Source organism: Pinus tabuliformis, chromosome Q, assembly GCF_031772625.1.
Source record: "Pinus tabuliformis cultivar Carrire ecotype Pingquan chromosome Q, CPIR1, whole genome shotgun sequence".
NCBI classification, from domain to species: Eukaryota; Viridiplantae; Streptophyta; class Pinopsida; order Pinales; family Pinaceae; genus Pinus; species Pinus tabuliformis.
In genome coordinates, this window is record NC_142296.1 from 891,518,461 (window position 1) to 891,537,188 (window position 18,728).

Genomic DNA, 18,728 nt, shown 5'->3' on the forward strand with positions numbered 1-18,728 from the left:
GTTGATATTTTGAGGCTGAGTTGGGACTCAGGAGTCAGGACTTACTATTCAGGACATGATTCACTGTTATGTGTGGCATAGCACTAGAAATGATATTACACATCTTATATATTAGTTCTTTTATCATATTTATGTGTCAATGTATTTATTTTATGTTGTAGATGCTTTAGATATTAAAAAAATTGAAAAAAAAAAAAGAATATTTTTGTATTTTACGATTATTTCCCAAATTTTATGATTTTTTCTGATTTTTCCCCTGGCAGATAATATCCCGATAACGATAACTGCAACATTGGTTTCAACAGCATTGACTAGCGTCGACTTTGACCTTCCAAGGAGAATTTGACTTCAATCTTGTGGGTGATTATCTGTTTGGGCAGGCCGCATTTCTAGGGACAGAAATTGAGGGAATCTAGGCAATTTGACTTGAGCTGACTTCAGGGTTGACTGCAGTTTGACCGCGGAAAATTACAGCAGTTTTCTCTCTCCTTTCACCGAGTTTGACTCGACTATTTTGGGATGACTTTGACATTCTGATCAGGACGAGTTTGACTGGGGAAGACCGAGCTGTTTCAAGGACATTGTATTGCTGCTTTGACCAGTGTTGACTTTCTGGTTAGGGTTGTTGACTGCTACAGAAAATCACAGATTTTGACAGGGCTATTTTGACTTGAATTTGACAAGTCAATTTTGACTATTGTACTCTCTCTCTCTGCTGAACATTTTGATACAATAATAGGAAGAATTGATCAAAGGGTTTTCCCCACATTGGGTTTTTCCCTGGCATCCACCAAATCTAGTGTCCTCTTGTCTTGGCGTGTCTTCTGCATTTTGTTTCATGTTCTATCTACTTTTACTGACAATGTGATTAATGGTTAATGTGATTGCTACTGGAAATCTAAATTGGAAATTGGAAATTGGGCTGCTAAGGAACATTGAAGTAATTGTGCTAAGCATAGAACATAACATTGTTATCTAAAATTAACATGTATTTTTTGGTCGACCAGTTTTTGGGTCTGGTTTTTTCCAGTCCCTGGATTTGGGGTCTACCAGTTCGAATATGATAACATTGCTCTAAACTGAACTCCAACTAATAGTTAGAGTTAACAAGGCTTGTAACTAAACTGAACTCCAACTAATAGTTAGAGTTAACAAGGCTTGTAACTAAGTGTTGTTTCATGTAGCACTATAAGTTTGTTGTTTTAACCCAGTAAATCTAATATTATTTTTGTTGTGTATCTAACCACAACACCATTATTATGCTATTAGACTCTAAGTACATGAGCTATTTGGTATTTTATATATGAGATCATATTTTAGAAATAATGTTTAGGTTTGGGTCCTTGGATGTTAGATTTCAATAACTTGAAAGGCTCCTTTCATGTTATATGGACCCAAGTACTTGTATCTGTAACTTGGGCTCTTAAGCTTTTTGTAGAAATAGGGGCTTCCTCTCTCTGTAACTCTTATAACTTTATCAATACAATCAACAAACTACATTGGAGAGCTCTTCATCATATTATTTGAATGTGCAAGTACAATCCACTTGGGTGTACAGATTCCCCTAACCTTTCGTACTTTTGGTCGTTATTTCAAGCATCACTGCTAGCATATTCTAATTCTTACTGATAGTTTCAGTTACCCATGTGATTGTAGCAGTAATGCCATTTTATATACAAGTATGCTGTATTCTCCCACACTTTGAATAAAAACCAACTCATCCTAGGTAACTCACGCATGAAAGTAATTCATGAATTGAGAATTGAAATATAAAGAGTAAATCAAAATGAAAGTGCACACCTTGAGAGCTTCCCTACAAATGTAGGCAATTTGATGTTCCTCCAAGGGTTCGTAAGTAATGTTCATCAAATCAGAAACACTTCCTCCCCCACAATACTCCATTACTATCTGTTACAAGAACAAAGTGACATTCAGAGCATGCCTTAACATTTCAAGAATATTTGTGTATAAAGAATTACTCCTCAATTTTACAATAATTGGAAATGCATAATAGGGACAAGCATCAAAAGGCTCTTTGTTAGATAACTGCAAAATAATTATTAAATATCATTAATATATATTCACCAAATACTTGCCAAAATATATTAAAAATTAATTATAGATTTCACCCTATGCTGCTACTTGGCAGCATGTCATTATCTTGTGACAGACATTTCTTTATATAATTTAATTCAAATTAAATGGCCACCTATTCAAAAATGTAATATGATTATAAACAGGAAGATTAAAACATTTGTTACATACTATATATTTCTACATAAAACATCTTTTATTTAGACACGTGAAGAGAACAGTTATTCAAAGATGTGAGACACAATCTACTTAACTCATTCACCTGCTACAGTTCTTCCACACAACACTGCACTCAGCTCTACCAATATTGCAACAGTTTCATCTTCTTCAAACTCATATCATATGCCCATCAAATGGATAATTGATTACGTGGAACTCACTGCAATTGATCCTCTTTTCCTATAGTAGCTCTAGGTTCCTATTTAACTCTGCTTCTGGCTTTTGCTTAGAATCTTCCTGTTCTTCAAAGACTTGTTCCTTAATTCTATGCTGCTGCTGCTATTTCTGCTGCATTGTAGAGACTTGGAGTTTCCTCTTAGTTCCTCTCCGTTCTATCTTTGTTGGAACCTATGTCACATGGTTTGGGTTCGAGTCTGAGTTCGACAATGATTAGGTTCGGTTTTTGTTCAAATTTTTTGATAAGGTTCGGATGAGGTTCGCCATTAGGTTCGTCTATATACATTTTCTATATATATACATATATATATAATGAATTATAGGATAAAATAGTACGAAATCAACATCAGTAGACATAAAAATGCTATCACAGACATGGAAACTGCAAGGATAAATTAAAAGCTTGAGTTGTGACATGAGGATACGAATTTTGATCTATGGACTTGGTCAATGGCTATGAGGTTCGATGAGGTTCGCAGACCTCAATTTTTTTAAGGTTCGCCAAAATTCGAACCTCAAAGTTAAAGTTCGACGAACCTTGTGACATAGGTTGGAACAACTGCAGGCTGTTATACCCAATAGTTCACCTCAAACTTTAAATTCTTTTGTTATAGCAGGCTTCTCTTTGATCTACCCAGCAATTGTTCTCAGAGCTCCTCTAGCTCTCTTTTCCTTTTTATTTTTCATCCTTCTCTTCTGTATTTTCTTCTCTTTTGCTTTTCTCTTTCTCACTTTCTCTTTTCATGAGAACCTTCTCAGAATGAATGAATGCCTCTGACTTCCTCATATCCATGGCCTTTTCTCTTGCTTCCTAACCAGATAATATTCAACAGTACCCACCTAACATCATAATAAAGTTGACTCCTTTCTTGAGAACCAACCCAACCATCACCATGTAGAGGTTTCAATGGTTGGAATGTAGGCCCTCTCTTATCCAGCCACCTATTTAACACTCTAACTCACAAGTACTAAATCAGTGGTTGAGCTCGAGAGAGATTTGATAGTTGGCAATTCTGTGGATACTCTTTAAACTGTACCTCCCAAAAGTCCACAGGATTCCCAACCACCGATATGGGTAGAGATATCCAACAGCTGAGGAAAACAGTCTCCTCCACATTCCCCTCTCCCCCTCCAACGTCTCTTCATGCTGCAAAAATGGTGAATGATTAGTCCACTTGCTCACCCGTATGGAGATGTGCCTAGAAGGGAGATGATCCTGTATCATATTACCTAGGTAAATTTTAAAAGCATGACCTTGTGCCAAAACTGCATGCCATCACCAAACCTCATTGTTGCTCCCTCTATGCTCATGCCATCCTAGCATGTACACAACAGTAACTTGTGCTCCTTTTGCTTGTTCTTCTGCTCTACACCTTGAACAATTCTCTGTCTTGCACTCTACTGATCTTTGTCTTCTTCTGTTGGCTCATCATAGAGCTCTTCTTCGTTGAAACATGTCTCATGGAACAAGGTAGCTACATCTCCAACTCAACTACCATTAGCAATATCATAGAGCAACATAGCTTCACATCCAACTTTACTCAGTACTTTGCTCTTCTCCATCACCTTCACACTTATTTGTGTCTCCTCTACATCTATCTTCACTTCCCCAAGCAACATCACCAAACCTTGATACTGCAAGAACATCATCATGTCCACTCCTATTTCCTTTTCTTCTAGGGTTCCAACCTCCAAGGCTGCAGATTTCATCAATGCTGCAGTTTCCTTAACTACTCTTGGCTCTACTTTGTGCATTGTCTCCTATCTTACACTGGGTTCAGGGACAAGACTTTTATCTCTTGGTACCTTGGAAAGTGTAGGAACAGGTTCATTATCATACTACAACAGAAGGAACAAAAGGTACTGCAGGTCTGCATAGAGATTAGTGGTAGTCCCAGCAAATTCGTACCCAATTGTTTCTAAGCAGCACAATGATATGTAGATGAGTACAAAGCAATAGAATATACAAGAGGATGAACCAACACTTTGTAAGCTTCCAGCATTGAGGACGCATGCATGCATGCACCATCAACAGATAGGAAGGGATAATGTTACCCTCAGCAGTTTACATGTTGCTCGCATGCAATTTGCATGTTGCTTGCATGCAGTTTGCATGCATTACACAGTTAAATAAAAGAGGGCACATGCAGTTGCATGTGTTATCTTCAGTCGTATTAAGCACTTTTCTAATTTTTTAGCTTCAGTCTAAGTTCAGTTAGGCGCATGCAGTCTCATAAATAGGGTGCACGCTTGCATGCCTCAGATCATCTTCACTTGAGGCATTGTTGTGCATGTGTCTAGGTTTATTGTACCTACTCTTGTCCTCAATCTATATAGGAAAAGGTAAAGGTATAGATTTATTCATTGAGTGTTCAGTTCAGCAGCTAGCAGTGAGTTGCTTTTGTATAGCAGATATTCATTTTCAGAAGTAATGAAAAGCTATGATAGGTTTTGCCAGTCAGTTTACTATGTTTCCATTATATATTTATGTGTTTATAGATTCTAGCAATAATTACAGGGCGCATTTTTTAGTAGCTTTAAGATTTTAGCTGTTTAGTTTTATGTAGGAATTCTCTTAGAGTGCAGAATATGTTTCCCATGGTTTGGAAATTCTAAATGGTATCAGAGCACAGTTTCTGAAATCTTCCAGATTCCAGGTATGGAGAGGCAAGTTGTCTTGAGTAGAGAGTTGTCAAATGGTTTCAGTGTGCAGTATGTCCAAGTTTCAATGACTGAAAGATATGTGCCAATGTTCAGCATATGTGACTGAGAAGAGTTTTGGGGTGTGAAACCCTAGTTGACCCTATATGTAAGAGAGTCACTTGTTGGAGGCAGTTTCCAACTTTAAGAACCTCCGGAAATGGAAGATTTATGGTATCATATGGAGAAGTTGCACTGCTTATAGATTGCAAAGATCTGGCAAGACAACAAGAAGATAATAGGTATGAAGCAAAACCTGATGGATTCAATTAAGGATGCCCTAATTCCTCATATCATTGGGACAAAGACTGCCAAAGGTATGTAAGATGCCTTAGGAACCCTGTATCAAAGTGTGAACATATCCAGGAAGATGCTCCTAAGAAACAAGCCCACCACTGCTTGCATCAGCAAAACAGATATAGTAGCAAGCTATCTCATGAAAGTAGAAAAGCTGAGAGATCATATTGCTGCAGTGGGGGACACAGTTGAGGATGATGAGCTAGTTCACATTTCTCAACCAGTTACAAGGACGATGATGATGTACCATCTAACACCCCAGTTTTGATCCCTGGATTAGCAATCCATATATGTGCATATAATAAGAGGCTGAGAGTTAAACGATGTAATAACTATCACACATTGAGGGTAAATTGGTTGTCTCTATTGTGCATGGCTCTCTTTATGATCTTATTGTTTTCGCTGCATTAATATTGAGATTTTATGTGTATAATTGCTCAATGATATCAGTGGCATAAGATAAACTGGTTGAAGATCATTATGAATTAATTATCAAATCAGAAAATTGGTTTCTATTGTTCCTCTTGTAGAAAACTTAACATATTTGATGCTAATAGAGTTCAGGCTTCTGTGATCCATATCAAGTTAAGAAAGATTCTTCGGCGAAAATCACATGGAATATCATTTGTCGACGCGTTTCGAACCAACTAGTGTGGTTCATCGTCAGGACAAGTTGGAGTAACATTAAATAAATTGGGGTAAATGGAGAAAACTTGCAATAAAAGTCAAATTTGGGGTAAATGGAAGGAAATTTCTTAGCCACTCAAATCAAAATTAGGAGGGTAACCCCAAAGAGAATCTATAAAAAGGAAAGAGGAAATTCATTTTGATCATCATGGATTGTTTATCTTTCTGATTTTTGGGTTGAGGCTCTTGGAGTGTTTTAAGACCCCTTTCTCTCTAGTTGGTTTCAATGGTGAAAGTTTCCACCCTAGCCAATCCACCTTCCTCTTTACTTTGTTTAGCATAACTTCTGAAGCACCATTCATCCACTTGTGGTAACAAAGGTTTTCTGAGGGGATAATTTATGTGGCAGCGAGGCTTTGTGGCATTATCTAGGTGGTGAAAACTTATTTTGGGATGGTGTAGGTTTGTTCAAGGCCTAATTCTATGGCAATGAGGTTCTATCTGGGCAATGAAGGCTATTCTGTTAGAAAACGAGAAAGGCATAAAGATTTTCTTGTATTGACAATTACTTGTGATATACTTATGTTCTTATTGACTTTCTTTATATTCTTCTTTTATCTTCTTCTCATCAAGCAATCATCAAAATAAAAGCTTGAAGATTAAGGACACCAAATATAGGCACTTAGCCAGAGCTAAAACCCCTATGTAGGGGAAAACCTAGTCAAACTCTTCCACTAGTAGATTCAAATCAAACTTAAGACAATCCAAGACCTTAGACCAGACCAAAATACCTTCCAAGATGATGAACCAAACACCAGAAGTCAACTTTTGTCAAACTACTTCAAGTCAAAATTTTGGCCCCCAACTTTAGAATTTCGACCCTGCTGCAGCCCTGCAACTTCGCCCCTCCAGCAACTTCAAAATTTCGCATGTGTGAGTGAAAGGAGAGAGAAAATGGTTTCCAAACTTCTTCGTTAGGGTTTCTTCTCCTTCGCTAGGGTTTTTCTCCTTCCAAGTATTTCGCACTCTTTTTTCTTCTTCCAACAACTGCGAATCGAACTTGTTGTGAATGTGCTCTAAATGAGGTCGAGTTGTTGCCTTCATATAGCAGATTCTACCTCCCAATGAGGCCGACTTGGTGGACGAGGTCTAAATGACTTACTTTACATAAAAATATATTTTTTTTCTTGATAAACAAAGCCCAAGAAGGGTATATTACATGATGACATGGACAAGGACTCTTGACATAAATCCTAGAAGCCTACAATGGAGGCTTTGACCTATTAATCATTGACCCAAGCATGAAACCCATGCTTTAATAAGTCAATTTCTTTTACAATAAAATTTCTTTTTCTTTCTTTTGACAAATACATTACATTATAACTCAAATATAATTATAAAGACCAACACTAGTTACATTCTTCAACATATTCTGGGATGGTGTAGATCTGTTCAAGAACTAATTTGGTGGCAACGAAGTTCTGGGGCATTATCTGGGTAGCAAAGGACAATTCTGGGATAGAATAGGTCTGTTCAAAACCTAATTCTGTGGCAGCGAGGTTATGTGGCACTATCTGAGCAGCAAATGACTATCTTGGGTTAGCATAGGTCTGTTACTATCTGAGCAGCGAAGGTTTTTGTTGGCAGCAGGGGGCAGCGAAAAAAAGTATAGATAGCGAGGAGTTGTGAGGGCAATGTTGACGCAGAGAAAGGCAGGGTGAAAGCAGTGGAGACCCATTCTGGCAGCAGCGAAGGCCTGAAGGCAGCAGCGAGGGTTTGGACATGCAGCGTAGGGCAGCAACAAGGCCAATTAGGGCATATCTATAGATAACAGTGAGGCCTTTTAGGGCATTATTGGGGCAGCAAAGTTTGTAAGGTGGAATCTGAGCCGCGAACATCATTGTTACGAATGTCTCCTGAGGCAGTATGGAAACTAATGATTTTGTAAGTTGGTTATTTGTGTGTTGAATCAGCGAAATGTACTGTGTTGCTGATAGGATTGACTGATGTTGTAATCCTTGTGTAAATTGCTAGTGTATTCAATAAAAGATTACTATACAGCCAGGTCTGCTGGTGTAACAGCACTAGGGGTAAGATTGTGAATTTGTAGTTTGCTATGAACTATTGGTGTTGTTGGTAAAAACAACTACTTGATTACATTGTTGTGCATTCAATATCATCTATGTTTGAAATTAGAAGAAATACTGTGATACTTGTACAATATTGCCATGTGCTCTTTTCAACCTTAAGGGCAATTTTCAGAGGGAGCCATTACATGTTCCAGGGCAACTTTACTCTGTCTCAGCCATGGAAGACAAGAGGCATGTGGCCTGTTACCACAAATTCTAGCAGGCCTTGGAGAAGGAAACCCTACAAGACAAAAGCGAGATAAAGTGTTAACAATGGGGTAGAGGCCCAATGTCACTTCAGCCAAAAACCCCTGCTCTTTATGGACTTTCACTGATGGGAGGAGTCCTGGTAGGAGGGAGATCATTTAAAAATGCTAGGCATAAGGCACAAAGTGATCAAACTAGAGCTCATTCAAGAGAGAGGCTCAATAATCATTCAGAGCTTCTAGGAAGCAAAACGCTCTCTAAGAGATGCCCTAGAAATCAAGGTTTCCTAGGTTTTCCATTATGCTGTCTAAGAAAAGCCCTAGCAATAAAGCCCAACTGATTTACTTGATCCACCCCTTCTATTTATTACTTATTATAGTAAGTTTTCTATCTATTTAGAATTATATCATCTCAAAATAGTAATATTAGTTCTATGTATTGAAAAAATACTAACTAGGGATTTGTGTTCAATTAGTTTAACTTGACAATATTTGCCTGCCATCTGTGTGAAACAGGAAAAGTGGTCAGAACATAATTAATGAATGTGTATATCACATCTGCAAATAGAGAGGATTCAAAGACAAGCCCTATACTTCATAATATAAGACACAGAGGATGCATCCGAAGAAAATTCAAAAACATAACAGCAATCACAGCCTTTTAAAGATCTTCCACAGTGAAGTCCTAGGTAATCAGAAAGAGTGAAGAACAAGGAAACAATCATCAAAAAAGTCAACGAGGAAACAAATATTTTCTGACAATTACACAGTGATGGTTATATTTTGCTTGTATATAAATCTCGTTGACCTAATTTGGTCTTTAGTATGCATTCTTTCACTCTTTGCAGACAAATGAACTGAGAGTTGTCATGAACATAATATAGTTCTCTACATATGGGTTTCCATCTCCCTCCAAAAATTGACAAAACACAGTCCTGTGATCGTGTGACATAGGTCCCAAAGACAGCAGAAGGGAAGAAAAGTAGCAGAAAATATATATTTATCATTTACAAGTTTCCAAAGCACGAGAAAGAAAATAACATTAAAATCAGCCTAAACATATATAGAGTTTCATACATACCCAGAGATACTCCTCACTCTGATAGCTTCCAAAGTACCGTACTACATTTGGGTGATTACATTGCTGTAGCATTTCAATTTCTCCCCGTATCTCCTCATAGCCCTCCTCCTTAACAGGGCAACAGTTCAAGAAGGCAAAGAGTAAGCTTGATACTTCCATGTAAATGAAGCCAATGCAATTAATACTTTTGAAAAGAGAACTAGAATGTGTCACTCCAGAAAAATAATACACACTACTTCCAATGTTGACATAAACCCCAAGTTGAAGAACCAACCCCTTCACATAAGGAGATCACTTTGATGGCAACCAGTTCTGAAGTTTTGAGATCTCTAGCTTTATAAACGGCTCCATAAGACCCTTTTCCTGAAGTAACAAGAGAAACCACCATGTTTACTCCATATTCTGTCAGGTAAATATCACTTGAATGCAAAATTAAAATCATCGTAGGTTCTGTTCATATTGTAGAGATGCTGCGATGAGATAATGATTATGAAGCCTGGTCAGTCCCCCATTGAAGACCAAACCAAGTTGAACATGGTACTGCATTGAACTCTCATGCAACAGAATTTGGTTAACCTTACAATCACTTAATAAAATTCAGCATTGTGTATCTAGTTTGCAAAATCAGAACTACTACTGCATGTTGGCATTCAATAACTGATCAGAGAAAATAGTTAAATAGAATTTAATGCTGCCTGTTGGGATGTAACAGATGTTTGAAACTTTGAGCATATGACAAAATGTATTATTATGTCTCTTTCCCTGTAGAACAGAAAATCAATATACATAGATAACATATTGAGGTACACAGTTGCAAGAATCTTGAACTTGTTTCTAAATTAGATAAGCTATTATATAATACTACCTATGCTCTGTTGCATTGCTTATATATCCCAAAGGTTACATCATACATGTTCCCAGTCATATTCTCTCCACAGTTTGATAAGAGTTAAAGTCTATCTTGTCAGTAGACTGCCTACAAAGCAAGCTACTCACTAGCATATTACCATAAAAGAGTTAAATGTTGGATTACAATCCTGCTAGCTAGAAGGGGAGGCAGGCAATGGGGGGGGGCCATCTTTGATCCCAAAGAAAATCAAGAACTATGTTTCGTTCAGGGATCATAGTCACCACTAATAATGAGACAGAGGCATTGGCACTGTATCAGGGATTGTCTCTGCTCAATAACAGAGGGATAAATCACATCACAGTGGTGGGAGACTCAACATTAATAATATCTCATATGCACTGCCAAACGACCCCTTGAGACATTCATCCAGGAAAGCTCATTCAAAGTTCTCAAGCACCGGCAGAAAATGATGAAAGTATTGAGATTTTCCAGGTCCTGAGAGTCCACAACTCCTATGCAGACTTGAAAACCAACAAAGCTGTAGCTATAGAGGTTGGGAGGATAAGGATAATTGGTTAAGGGGGGGGGCCAATCTCGTCCCACCACCCAAGACTTATAATTCAATAACCACAGTCCCAATGCAAGCAAATTATAGTGACAAGTGGCACATCATGAGGTTGGAGACATGAGAGGTATTAAAGCCCCTGCAGGTAGACGTACCACATTATTCACTCTCACCTGCATTGAACATTGATATCACAGGGAGAATGGGATGGAGGCATGAATGTATTTTTTTCGCCTGCAGATTGGGATATTGATCTTTATTGTCTATTTGGCACTCACAGCCAGTTGAGGGGTGGCAAGTTATAGTGGAATTCAGTTCTGCAGAGGCTGGTTGGTATCCGAAAGTGTTCTGGAGGCTGCACCTCTTCCTCCAGACTGAATTACAGGCTTGAATCTCTCACCCTCTATGGAGAAAGTAGAGGATTCTCTGAAGACTAGTGATGCTGTCTTGGGTCTTTTGAGCAGGGAGCGGTTTGAACAAGGAGACCAGAGAAGCTTGAATAGGAAGTGGTTTGAGTTTGGAGTATGGCAAAGTTTGAATAGGAAGTGGTTTGATTGTGTTAGAGACATGGCTAGCTGCCGCTGTTCACTGAATGATGCATGCTATGTGAGACAGCAGACTTGTGAAGGGGAATCAGGAGATGTGAATGTGAGGTGTCTGAGGTTCACGACACACTATCTGTTTCTGTTAGAAAATGGGAAGGTTGGAAAGAGGACTGGGAGTATAATGCTGCTGTGTTTCAACAGCATCAAGGTCAGCATGTCATTAGCAATTTAGCACCTCCCTTCAGCTGAAGGCTCATAGGAAAAAAGAAAAAGAGTTCACAGCTTTCATGGAAAGCCACAGCAAAAAGTATGAAGTTCTGGAAGCCAAATTTGATTCTATGCATGATATGGTCTCTAAACTTGCAGATTGATTGCGATTGTCTGAAGGATTCTTGCAGTCTTTTATTCACCCTCGCAATTTATCCATCAGTTCATTCTGATATGAAGCAGTTAGAGTAAAAGAGAAGGAGACAGTGCAGCAAGGCCAAGGCCCAAAGGGCGACATGAAGATGGGATCAGCTAAACAGATAGCCAACTGTTTAGGGTGGTATTAATCAAGAATCTCTTAATGGAAATGATATTGTGCAACATTTGGTCTTTATAATGTTTTAAAAATAGTATTACTGTTGAATCAATTTAATAAGCAGTATACAGGTCAGGCCCATACGTATAATCCTAGGTCGGTAGGGCTGGTACAGTTGTCGGGTAGCAATTTCGAATGTTTGGGACATTTTGAAACACTGATAAGAATTTTGCTTTTAATGCCTTCTATTAACTTGCTGTACGATTCAGCCACGCCCAAATTTTAATACAAAAATATCCATTTCTGTTTAAAAAAAGAAAACAATTCTACTAACGAAAACTATGTTAAAGACCTTTTCGACAACTTAGAACAGCCTTACAGAATTGTAACCTTCAAAAGTGGAAAAGAACAACTCAGAAAACGATTTTGCAAAATACTGAAAAAAGAAATTCGCATAATCTAAATAACTGTAAAACCTATCCTAAGATCATGCACGAATACTGAAACAGATGATTTCAGAAAATAACAAAAGAGTTCTAACTTACATTTAATGTTGTTGCAGAAGGGCAGCTAGACAGAACTTTTAACAAAAACCTATTACGGTGCAAAAGTGCCTTAAAATGACAACATACCAAGCTCATCAAGTAACTCGTACTTCGTAGATGGATCTTCTCTGATCACATTGTCTGGAACTGGACTGCTAGATCTTTTCTTTGTGTCCTCTAATCTTCCATTGTCTCCTTCTGGACCTTTCCTCTTGGAGATTCCAGAGACTTCATTCGATTTCCGCATGCTCTGAACTGCCATACCTATGGAAGAAGACGATGAATCCCCACCCCTGTGAACCATAGTGGAAAATGTTTCGTCATCTTTTTGTATCATTGTAGAATACACGTCATATTTCTGTATCATTGTTGAATATATATCATCATTCCTGATCATTGTAGAGTATGTATCATTATTACGAATCATGGTTGAACCTATATTGTCAGCAGGAACAGGAACTCTCGGGCTTTCTCTTCTAGGGCTTATCGTAGAATTAACCAGAAAAGTTGAATAAGCATCTTCTTGCTGGATTTTCTCTTCATTTTTACTGAACTTTCTACCGCTGCCAGTAACCGACGGTCTTGTGTATCTACTCGAAAGATTTGTTGCGGAACTTCGGAATCGTCCTCCGCCAAAATACGGGCCAGAAGAAGAGGAAGGTTCCTCCGATTTGACGACAACTGTAGAGTAAATATCATCTTCTTCGTCGACATGTGCTGCATCGAAATCCTTAGGTACTCTTTGGAGAAGAGGAGGCAGAGAAGCATCTTCCTCCGGTTCTTTGTAAATCATTGTTGCGTAAATGTCGTGGGAGTCTTCGACCCTAATATTACTCTCTCCGTCCTCTGAGGATTCCGAGTCTTCGTGAATAACAACCGTGGAGTAAACGTCTCTTGGTTCGTCCGATTTATATATCACAGTTGAGTAGATGTCATCCTTTAAAGCACTTTGCTCATCGTACTGATACTTTTTCGCCCTTCGCGAAGTTTGTGGAGAAGAATCCATTTAGGGCCGCAAAAATCCTAAACTTTTTTGGAATCCCAACTCCCTGGCTCCACTGAAGTCACTTTGATGCAGTGTGTTTCAGAATTAAGCTTCCTGCATAAGCATTTAAAGGAATTGTCACGGAAAAAGATACTGATTCCCGGCCTTACAAATTTGGTAGAAATTAACCTAACCATTGTTTTGCTAAAAAATATAGACAGCTTTACTTTGAAACGGATTTTCTGTTCTGATCACCTGTGTAAATGTACTAAATTGCGTAGCTTTGTGATCTGACTCGAATTGCACTCAATTGCCGAAGAAAAAATTGGACTCCCGATTGGAATTGTCAACAAAAAGAAATTCGTTTAAAAGGGGATTATCACAAGGCAGACACCTTAAAATTGTTGCAAAAAATGAAAATTTGACAAATTTCAGAAGGAAAACATCCATTGCATTGGATCGGGGGCATGAAAATCGATGTTTGAGTTTCTCATTCTTTTCTATGGATTGAAATGAGTCTCCGCGCTTGTTTCTGATCGCTCCACAACTCTTCAGACAGGCGGGTGAATACACGTCAAATGACGGCAAAGAGGGGCTGTGCTTCTCACTCTACGCAGACCAAAGGACAGAGTATCGAGTGCACGCCAGTAGCTTTCCCTGGCATATAGCTTCAAGTACAAATTTTAAGACATTTTTATGTCTTAAATTGAATAACATCCAATCTAATTGATTTTGATTTTGTATTAGTCATTGTAAGTCAACTAACTTTTGAATTTGGAATCTAATTGATTTTGATTTTGTATTAGGTGTTAGGCATTATAAGTCAAAACTAACTTTTGATTTTGGAATACTCTTTGAAACAAATTAATACAGTATAAAGATACATGGAAGGAGGAGAAGTCGCAGGTAGATTTGCTCTAATATTATGAAATGATATTTTAAGGTCCACGAGATTAAAAATAGTCTATGAGATCATTAGTTCTTTTTTTTTACTTTTTTGCAATTTAATCTTTTTCCAATTCAAATTGATGATGAGCTGACCCAACCTTCCAACTATCCCCTCGCTAAAAAGACAATGCCAAGAAACTGATGCTAACATGTTCTCATAACTTTCTCTGATGTCTTTGAATGCATCACATTCCAAAATGAAATGTTTTTTCGATTCCACAGCCCCAGACGTGCAAAATGTACACACCTGTTCTTCCCAAGCTTCTTTAGGTCTTTTCTACCATCCTGTTTCACACCGAAGTTGATGTGAGTTGGTCCTTAATTGAGCAATAAGAGCATTTGCCCTCCACAAAATGCTAGCTCCAATGAACTCTTTTTGTTGTAGATCACACGTAGGGTTGAATTCCTCAATTTAATATTTCTTCTTTCTACCCAACTCTTTTACCCATACCTTTTTACGAAACTTCTCCATAACAAAATCCTTTAGCTCCTTGCTTTTGTGGGACAGGCATTGAGGTAGATATTCCATTTTTGCATCCATGTGTAGTTTTGTTTCATCCATGTTTTCTTTCTTTCACTCATCCTTCATTGAAGATCACATTAGGCCATCTACCTACTCTCATTTGCTCAATTCTTTTTAGATATCTTATGAGCCGCAACATAGCAATTGCTTCAATGGGAGTTGATCCTGTTTCACTCAACATTATCTCATAAGGTACTGAACTTTTTATTTTGAACTTGCTCATGATCAAGCATTTTTGGACTTTCTCAATTTGTTTCCATTTTGAGACGGGAGTGCTGCTAGCCCACAATTCACATCAATATAGCATCATTGGACAAACTAGGAGTCCAAAAAGCACTTTAATCGTTTTCCAAACCCATAACTCTGCCCCTCTACATCTGTTTTGAAGAGCATATAATGCTTTCCGCCCTCCTAAAATTCTCTTCTTTCTGCAATCCTCCCAATTGAGTTTGTTGTTGAAATCAATCCCAAGGTACTTGTATTCATTTACTTCTTCAAGAATGTTGTCTTCAAAGAAAAAAGTATGGTGTTTATGCTTCCTTTTATTAGAAAAATCATTATTTTGGTCTTGCTAGCGTTGACTTGCATCCCCACTGCTCTACAAAAATGCTCAAGGGCATATAAGTGCATTTGCAATCCATGGGCCGATTTAGAAATCAATACAATATCATCAGCATATAAAAGAAGCTTTATCACAAACTCCCCCAACCGAACACCATCTCCACCTTCCAGAATTAGCCACTCTTCCAATTTATCAATATATAGACCAAAAAGAGTAGGGGATAGAGGGCAACCTTGCTTGACTCCAATGTGACTTCTGAAGCTTTCTGAAATACCTGTTGAGGTTCTAATTTGACTTTCACTTCTTCATAAAGTCTATGGACAGCGGCTCTATAATGCATAGGAATTTCAAGTTCTTCCATTCTGCGCCACAACTTATCCCTAGGGACTGTGTCAAATGCTTTTTTGAAGTCAACAAAGCAGCAAAATACTTCTTCTTTGTCCTCCCAAACCTTTTCAACAATGTGTCTCAACGTGATGCCATGATCCACTGTAGAATGTTTCGGCCTAAAACCTGCTTGTCCTCTTGCCCTCTTTTCTTTTACTTCTGCCCACTTACTAATTATGTCTTCTACCATGCTCCTGAAAAGCTTTACAAACAAAGGATTGAGCATAATTGTTCTATAGTTGGATGGATTATTAATGTCTCCACTTTTAAAAAGGGGTATTACTAGGCTAGTTTTCCAGTCTCTTGGGAATCCATGTTGAATGATGTTGTTGAATATTTCCATGATGTGCGGTGCAAGAGCGTTCATTCCCCATTTTAGATATTGTGCTTGAAGTTTAACCAAGTCCTTTGCCTTTCCTATTTTCAGCTTCTTAATTCCATTCTCCACCTCCTGTAATGTGAAGAGCTTTGAATTTGTGTTGATCCTAGGGGGGACTCTGCCTCAGATTCTTTCCCATAGAGTTGTCTGGCATATTCAAACCATTGATTGGCTATAATAATATTTTCAATTTGCTTCTTCCTTGGTTGCAGTTCCTGCCAGAAAAGCTTTGGATTATTCTTGCTTAAATATATTAACTCTTCTCTCCTTGTTTGCATGAACTCATCTTTCTTTCCTTTTTAGTATATGCTTATATAACTTTACATTCATCTTCTCCTTTCCTGCCTTTTTCAAGGTTCTCCTTGCCATTTTGCATTCCTCCTCAAACCAAGCATTTACAGGAAAACAATTTGATTCTGATTTCCTATTTTTTGCTCTTTTGCACTTCTCAAGTGCACTTTGAATTATATTTGTTAACTCATGACTCTTGAAGCTTTTGAAACCAGTTTTCTCCTTCCAAATTAATCTCTCTAACATTATCTTGAAGATAATACAATTTCTTGTGTTAGAAGAATTTTGCCCCTTGATAGTGATTGTCAAGAGCATTGGGTTTTCCTCCTCCGTTTCCTTTCTTCTAACCATGATAACCTTATATAAATTCGGTTATGGTTTGATTTTAAGTCCCAAATATGCTCTCCAATACTAACTTCGTCTATCTTTTCTATTAAGCTTTCTGAACACATCACATAGTCAACGACACTTGCCCCATTGTATGTGTTGCAAGTGAAGTTCCCAGACCTTTTCCATCTATCTAGACCATTGCAAATAATTAAGTTGTAAGCCCCACACAGTGTAAGCAACTCCTCTCCAAAATGATTGCTAACTTTGTCATCTTCTAAACACCTCACCCATTGGGGATTCTCCTCTTCAGTGAGCCAAATAGGATTGTTATCCTCTTTGCAACAAAGAATGCTAGCTTGATTATTTGTTGTTCTAGCATTGAAATCTCCCACTAAAAGAATTTCTCCCTGTTGAGAGTACATGGCAATATCTTGTTTTAAAGATGCAGACGGATCCTTGCTGTCAAGCCCCTTATTTTTGTAAGTTTCTGAGACTTGAGGGGCAAAATAGCATGTTGCGATTCTTATGTGATTCTCATTCTCTGATATTTTCAACCATAAATATTGTTTATTTGCATCTTCTTTAATTAACTGAATGTGACTATGATCCAAGTGGATGTTGGTGGCCACCCACCTATCCCATTTGGACCCCCGCAACTGTCTCTTTCAGTTTTTCTGTTTCCTTAATTATAGCACAGTTTCCTATTTTTAGCAGTTTTTTCGGGTCCTAAACTTCCGGTGCCGTTTTGAGGCACTAAACGACGTTTTTTGGGAAATCTTCCACCAGCGATTTTTTTGATAAAAATCATCTTTTCCGTCGTAGTCCTCGGAGAGATCTTTCCAACGGGCTATCATACGCGTCAAACGGAGATAATACGACCAATTCGCGACCCCGGGAAGTTGGCTGTCCAACTCACCCCAAAACGGGGCCCACAATTTGGCGTTTCATCTTCTAGGGTTAGGTTTTGGAATGTGAAGGGTTTTCCATTGTTGCTCAATAATAAATAGGCCTTCGAGCCTCATTGTAATCACAGTTCGAAACAGTTCAGAGGCATGTAGCCGACACATCTCTTCTCAGAGATAAGCTACCATCGCCCTAGCTGGGTTATTTCTATTTGTAAGCATATTTCAGTATTCTCCATTAATGAAATGAAGTATTAGCTCCGCTGCATCTCTGTTTTTATGGTTATCGCATCTCTGTATTTATGGTTATCTCTGTAATCTATTGCGTTCCTGCTTAAATCCGGATCAGACTACCTTCTTTTTCTTTCATTAAAACTAGTATTCCCCCATACCCTTTGCCATTTTTTGCTACCTTGTTCCAAACTGCCAACTTCAAATAACCGTTAAACACAGGAGTTTTGCAACCATCGTGCTCATGAGTTTGTGAGATAAATTATGTCTCTACCTTCTGCAATAGTCCCTAACCCAGGTCCCATCCTCCAAGGGTAGCCTCTACAATTCCAACAAACTAAACTTAGGTAGACTTGGGTAGGATTTGACTGCTACTCAATTTGGCACATAAGACTCAAATTTGAGTCTTCACCCATTTTCGTCCATGCTACTCTTATTGTTTTTGTCTCTATTATTGAATTCTCTGTTTTTTCTTTACTGCCAGCTTGCTACCCTGAATTGCCTGGAGGCCCAAACACTACAATAACAACTTTCCCATTATACAACCATGCCCTTTTGCCTTCATTTCTTAATGTTCTAATTTTCTCCACTTCATCCCTTCTCTCCTCTTGTTGTTTTTTGGTTAAATCTTC

At 38.1% G+C, this 18,728-nt stretch overlaps 1 protein-coding gene across 5 annotated transcripts in view; it reads right to left on the reverse strand.

The window, feature by feature from the left end:
* The window catches only part of LOC149222333 (uncharacterized), a 113,556-nt gene extending 99,339 nt beyond the window's left edge, over positions 1-14,217 (reverse strand). For all 5 annotated transcript variants that reach the window (XM_089385378.1, XM_089385379.1, XM_089385376.1 and 2 more), the window contains exons 1-5: positions 13,799-14,217; positions 12,646-13,657; positions 9,805-9,893; positions 9,531-9,638; positions 1,801-1,908 (exon numbers count right to left, since the gene is read on the reverse strand). In XM_089385378.1, coding sequence (XP_089241504.1) covers positions 1,801-1,908; positions 9,531-9,638; positions 9,805-9,893; positions 12,646-13,564 — 1,224 coding nt within the window. In that variant the 5' untranslated portion in view covers positions 13,565-13,657; positions 13,799-14,217. The remainder of the gene's footprint in view (positions 1-1,800; positions 1,909-9,530; positions 9,639-9,804; positions 9,894-12,645; positions 13,658-13,798) is intronic.
* Between the last annotated feature and the right edge of the window lie 4,511 nt (positions 14,218-18,728).